This window comes from Phasianus colchicus, chromosome 16, assembly GCF_987193195.1.
Source record: "Phasianus colchicus chromosome 16, bPhaCol1.hap1.1, whole genome shotgun sequence".
NCBI lineage: Eukaryota > Metazoa > Chordata > Aves > Galliformes > Phasianidae > Phasianus > Phasianus colchicus.
The window spans coordinates 10,732,358-10,738,357 of NC_143451.1; the positions used below are offsets into that span (position 1 = coordinate 10,732,358).

At 52.0% G+C, this 6,000-nt stretch overlaps 1 protein-coding gene across 1 annotated transcript in view; it reads right to left on the reverse strand.

The window, feature by feature from the left end:
* The window catches only part of LMF1 (lipase maturation factor 1), a 160,077-nt gene extending 154,389 nt beyond the window's left edge, over window positions 1-5,688 (reverse strand). The window contains exon 1 of the mRNA XM_031606895.2: window positions 5,478-5,688. Within this exon, the coding sequence (XP_031462755.2) occupies window positions 5,478-5,688 (211 nt within the window). The remainder of the gene's footprint in view (window positions 1-5,477) is intronic.
* Window positions 5,689-6,000: the final 312 nt, after the last annotated feature.

Sequence of the window (6,000 nt, forward strand, 5' to 3'; positions counted from 1 at the left end):
TCAGGAGCCTCTGACAGCTCACATGGGAGCAACTCCCCTACCTGCTGCCAGCTGATCTTTACATAAGTAATGCATGTAAATTGTCACCAGCTGCTAATAGACCTTCACTACTTATCCTCACCCCAGAAGGTGCCTGACTGTACTTTTCCATTAACTCCCCCTCCACCTTCTCCTTCTGTGCTCCTCTCTCCCCCAAATGAAGGTGTTCCTTGTTCAAACCCACATGCTACCAATAAACACAACTGGAGCATGCAGCACAGGAATCACCCATCTGAAATGATTTGGTCTATCCACATTGCCCTGTCACCTCAGTTTCTTTCCCTCAGTCCAGGCTCAGCCTGTCATGGAAGGAGAAGGAGAGAATCCCATTCTTCATGCTCTGTAAAGATTTAAAGATGTGAAACCTAAGACTTTCTGGTCATATGGCTTTCTCTCCCCCCCCCCATTAAAAGAAGTCTCAACTTTTACCTCAAGCCCAAACCACAAGAAGAAATGAAGCAAAAGCACTAAGCTTTACATGAAAACCAAACTACCTTTTGCACACCAGAAAAGGCTGCCTGGAGCCATATATCAATTGCACCTTTGACCCAATGAGGCGTTCAAAAAAAGCCCTATGCTGGCTAATGGAGGTTGTACTGCTGACAAGAAAAAGGAGCAGAATGTTGTTCACGGTTTCCTAATTACTATTAGTTTTCAACTGATAAATTCCCCGGCAAAGTTCTGTAATACAAAAGCAAGAAACCCTAGCGATAAGCAAAGAGCCATAATGAAACTGAGCAGCTCCTTTTCATCCCGCAGCCTCACAGCCACGAGTAAACACAACCAGTCCCTTCTCAGCACTTTTTTGTTCCATTGCCATTAGCAGCAAAGCAAAGGACTTGGGGTGGCTGTGCATAGGGACTTTTTAAGTGCCTATCTCTCCATTGTCTCATTGAAATAATGTGAAAGCAAATACAAAAGGCTGTGGCACTGCTATGAAGTTCCCTCACCGGACCCTCGTTGTTCAGTGCTATGCAGGCAGCGGTGCAACCTCCAGCTCTGAGAAGATGCATCTGCTCCAGAACAGTTCATCTCTGCTGTTCCTGGGAGGCAGGCTCACTCCTTCCCACTTCTTGCTATAATTTCCCTCAAATTATCACTGCTTGCTGTCCATTCACTTTCCTACAGTGCAGTAATTTGTTCGGTACCAAACACACTTCTCTCACCTGGTCCTGTGCAGAGTTAAACAAGAGGCACAGAGCTCACTAGCAGACACAGCACTAACACGCTGCCTTTGCTGTGCAGCCTTGCTAACAAGCACCACACCAAAATCAAACCTTTTGGGGAGAAAAGACATCAGAAGATGTACCACAATACTGAGAAGGTTGTTTGAAAGCTACTGGGAGCCTTTTAAAATAACTGAGGGAAGAGCAGGGGAAAGCAAAGGAGATGGCAGAGAGAGGGGAGGAAGGACACCGGGGAGAGCCAGGAGCCCACAGGAAGCCCAACTCCCTCAGGAAGGCTTTGGATTTCAGAGCTGGGAAGAAGCAGCACAAACCTCCCGTAGCCCTGGCTCTGGGGAAAGAAAATACTACTATTAAACAATATATGAGGAGAAGGAAGATAAACTGCATTTACATACTAGCTTTTATTTCAAAGCACTCCACAAAGCATGGCTGAAATTGGGAAGGGTGGTATCTAATTACTGAAAACTTCTACATCTGCAATCTGATGACGGTAATCATCCAAAAAAGGGGCACTTAAAATCATTTAGAAAGAGGGCAAAGGGAGCAAATAACACACGTTTGTTGTCAGAAGCTTTGGGACCAGCTATTTACTTGTAACAGCACTTCCACCAGCACCTCAAATACTTTATGTACTTATCCTGTGATAGGGAACATACACGAAGCACAAGACCATAATGAAAAGACTTCAGAAGTCACAACTGCACTTCTCCAAGCCTCTGCTCCATGAATTACAGACTGCAATTAGCCATGGAAGATATGCGTTAACAGTGGAAGTCAGAGAAGGCAGCACCAGTAATATAAAGATGTCTCTACAGAATCAAGGAGAGGGATCTGGGCAGCATGGCACAGCACAAGACCTACAGAATAGTTCTCCTCAGTGTCCCATGCTGGAGCCTGCTTTACTTCCCACTTCTCCTCCAGAAGTGTTTTGCCACTGGGTCTGCCTATATTTAGTGCCTATATTGAAGTGGAGAAAGAGCTCCCAGCTATCAACACACCTGTGAGGGCTATCAGCTGTAAGAGCTCATACATCACCCAAATTACAAATACACCCTTTAAGGTACTATTCAAAACAGAACTGCACGGACAGGTGCTTTATTTACCTTAGTGCTCAGCTTGGAGAACCCCAACGGCCTACCCTAATGCAAAGAGTAAGCCTCCAAGCACGTTCAGCTCAGAGCCATCTTCCCCTTCCTTCCCATCCCTGAGCAGCAGGTGGGTTTGCTCACCAGCCTCCACAAATCAGATCCTTTCCACCTCCCCACCTCTAACCTGCCTCCCAAGCAGACTCCTTGCCAGGGACTTCCCAGGTCCTGGATGCTTCTGGAAACCCCCTTCAAATAAAAAAAAAATGAAGAGGAGAGCTGTTATAACCAAACAGAGCACACACAGGACACTTCATACCTGCCTGGCTCTGCCTGTCCTCCTTCCAGAGGTAAAGATCCAAAAGGAAGACATCTGACTTGCAGCAGGCAACCCAGCAGGCTCAGGAGTCCCCTTGTGCAGCCAAAAGGAGAAAGGGCAGAAGCACCATGGACGATATGAGGACCTGTCACCTCCACATCACTGTGCACATCAAATCATGCTTCTCTCTACTAATCCTCAGGGTCCTTCACTCTCTCGCCCTTCCCTTTGCGCTCACCAGGGATAATGAGCTCCCAGCTCCACAATTAACAGGAGCAACAATCAACAGGGGTGACCACTTTCCCCAGTACTTTACTGCAAAACTCTCCCCTCTCCCCTAAAAGTTTTGTTCCTGAACACAGCAGGAATGAAAGGGTTACATCTAAGAAGGTGAAATGAAAGAAGGGGAAAAACATCCCACAAGTGAGGAATGTCAAACTGTCACAACGCCATCAGCCGTTTCCTCAGCAAGTCTGAGTCTCGGTGTGCACAGGATTGCCATGTCTGGGAAAAAATAATCTGTCAGAGTAAATGGTTCCATCTTCAAAAGAGAGACTTGAAGAGGTGCTTGGCACAGGGGCTTAAAATTGTTTTCTGCTGTTTCTAAAGCCTGGCTCACAGAAAAGATCAGAAGGCAACTCCCCTTCCCTCGAGAGCATCCCACCACAGCCATGCCACAGCTCTGCAGCCTCTGACAGAGGAATCTGCCTGATGGCAAGTTCTCTCTCAGACATACCAGTTTCTGCCCCACCAACGTTTCAGCACAGCATCTCCCCCACACTGAGATCAGAGCTGGTGTCCCAGCAATGCTGGGGACGACCAGAATTAGACCTGTCTCAAACCTGCCCACTTTGGGTCAGGTGGCTGTTATTCAACCAGGACAAACAGCAGAACTCACTGTTACCTGACTGCAAACAAATGCAACAGAAGTTGCATAACTTGCAGGTAACTTTTCTTGTGCCTCTCCCATCATAGAGGACAGACTCCTATCCTGTTCCTTCCAGCCTCTGCTTCTGGCACCTGAAATTCTTCTGACAGCACCTCTCTAAAGGATCTCAACACTCTGCATTGTGGAAGCATTAGGGGATCATCTCTCACCACCTCCAGGCATTCCCACTTTTCTCCTCCAAAAAAAGAAACCCAGTTCTTCTGCCTCTATTTGCTCGCTGTGCTTTCAGACAGTAGCCTTCCATCTCAGCTTCATTCTCTCGCTTTCACTTTTCCTCTCTCCTTTTTTCCATGCTGTAACTCCCCTCACCCTGAAAGCGATGCTTGCTCTCCACCTCTCACCACTCCAGTTGTCCCAGGTGAGTTCCCCCATTCACCTGAACGCTCCATTCCTCTAACATGCTCCTTGCCATCCCCTGGCTCTTCACCCCCCACCTGCTCCCTTCCCATCCAACATACCACCAGCCTACAGGGCAGCATTTGTTCCAGGATGTGATGTATTTACAACCCCAAATCCACAGTCTGAAAGCAGCAGCCTCTGCAGAACACACAGCAGAGAACGCCGATCAGTTTTTCATAAGAAACTGCAAACTGAGCTATGGGAAACTCAGCAGTCTGGATTTACACACGGGAATATCAGAATCGCTTTCATTTTGACTGAAAGAGTCATAACCCCGCATTTCACCGAGAGCTGAAACCAAACTAGAAACAGAGCACGTGTCAAAACCATACAAAACTACAACTTCTGCATGGTTTTGATGCAAAATAATCTAAGCAGGCTGGCAGCCTACAAATCCTAACGATTTTGTGGACAAATCTGGGGCAAGTTTAGAATTTGTAACATAGTGTGTTACATGTCAGTTTAGGTTTCACTGCGAATATTTTTTCAGCGGAGCGGTAGCAGGCTCTGAGCACAGCGCTTGGTATAACTTGCCAAAACAAGAGCCAAATGCGTACAGCTGAGTCGGAAACCAGTTTCACCGTCTCAAGTGAATGGCAATTCTTGGACCCGAGGGGTCATCACAGAATCGCTGCGGTTGGAAGGCATCTCTGGGGACCATCCAGCCCAACCCTCTGCTAAGCAGATGCCCTACAGTAGGTTGCACAGGGCCCAAGATGCGGTCTTTCTCTGAGCCTACATGCAGAGCTCCTTTGCTTTAAGATCTTCGGATGAGATGAGAAGCTCCTCTAGCACCACTGCCTTGCAACACGTCTTGAGGATGGCCAGACCCAGCTCTGAGGACAGGTGTTGGCTTTGGGGCACCCCTTCCTCAGCGGGACAGGAGCCTCCAAGCCCCTTGAGCCCACCCAGCCACCAGTGCTGCTCACTGGGCATCGGGGCCTCGTCGCACAGTTGGGCACAAGAGGCGGAGCTGAAAACAAGCATCTCTCCCACAGCACACCATGGCATCACAGCACGGCGGGTTGGAAGGGCCCTCACAGCCCAACTCCTTCCACGGGCTGGCTGCCCACCAGCTCAGGCAGGAAGGGCCCATCCGCAGCCTCGGGCACCTCCAAGGAAGGGGCATGGGGCACACACCGCCCTCTGGGCGAAGGATTCCCCCAGCATCCTACGCGCCTCGCTCGGGCTTCGAACTCAAACCCGCCCCGGGAGCAACCAGCGCCGCGGTGGAGCTGAGCGCTGCGCCCGGGCGGGGTGTGAGCTCCGCACCGCACGGCCCCGATCCGCACCGACCCAACAGACAGCGACGGGTCGTGCAAACCTTCACACCGCCCCACCCGACCCCCGGCAGCGCGCAGAACCGCGAGAAGCCCCAAACCCTCAGGAATTCCCGCGGTTCTGCTTGGCGGCGAGCCGGGCCGCCCGCAGCGCCGGGCCGTCCCCCACCCGCTCCCGGGAGAGAGAACGCGGCGCGGCGGCAGCGCCCGGACACTCACGGTACAGCAGCGCTACGGCGCGCAGCAGCACGATGCGGGTGAGCCAGAAGGTACCCGGCGACAGCGGCGGCCCAACCCCGCCGCCCGCCGACTCCGGGCCCGCCGCCCGCCCCGGAGTCTCGGGGGCGCCGCCGCCGCTCGCCGCCGCCGCCGCCCGCCGCTGCCTCAGCGCCGCGCTGGGCGCCGCCATGTCGGGACCCGCAGCGAGCATGCGTGCGGCCGCCCCCCGCGGGCCGGGCAGGGCGGCGGGCGGGAAGCAGCGGCCGCCTCAGCGCGGCCGCGGCCGCTCGCGCTTGGCTGCGGGTCCGCGGAGAGCCGGGAGTCGCTCGTAAAACCGTTGCCGTAGGAAAAGCCCTCTCTGATCCTAAAGTCCAACCCGCCCCACTGTGCCCACCGTGTCCTCAAGAGCCACGTCTCCTCACTGGTTGTATGACTGTAGCCATCAAGCGCTTGGCCCCACGTTCAGCCGTGGGTATTGTTTGTAACCAAACCACGTTATTGTTTGTAACCAAACCACGTTTCA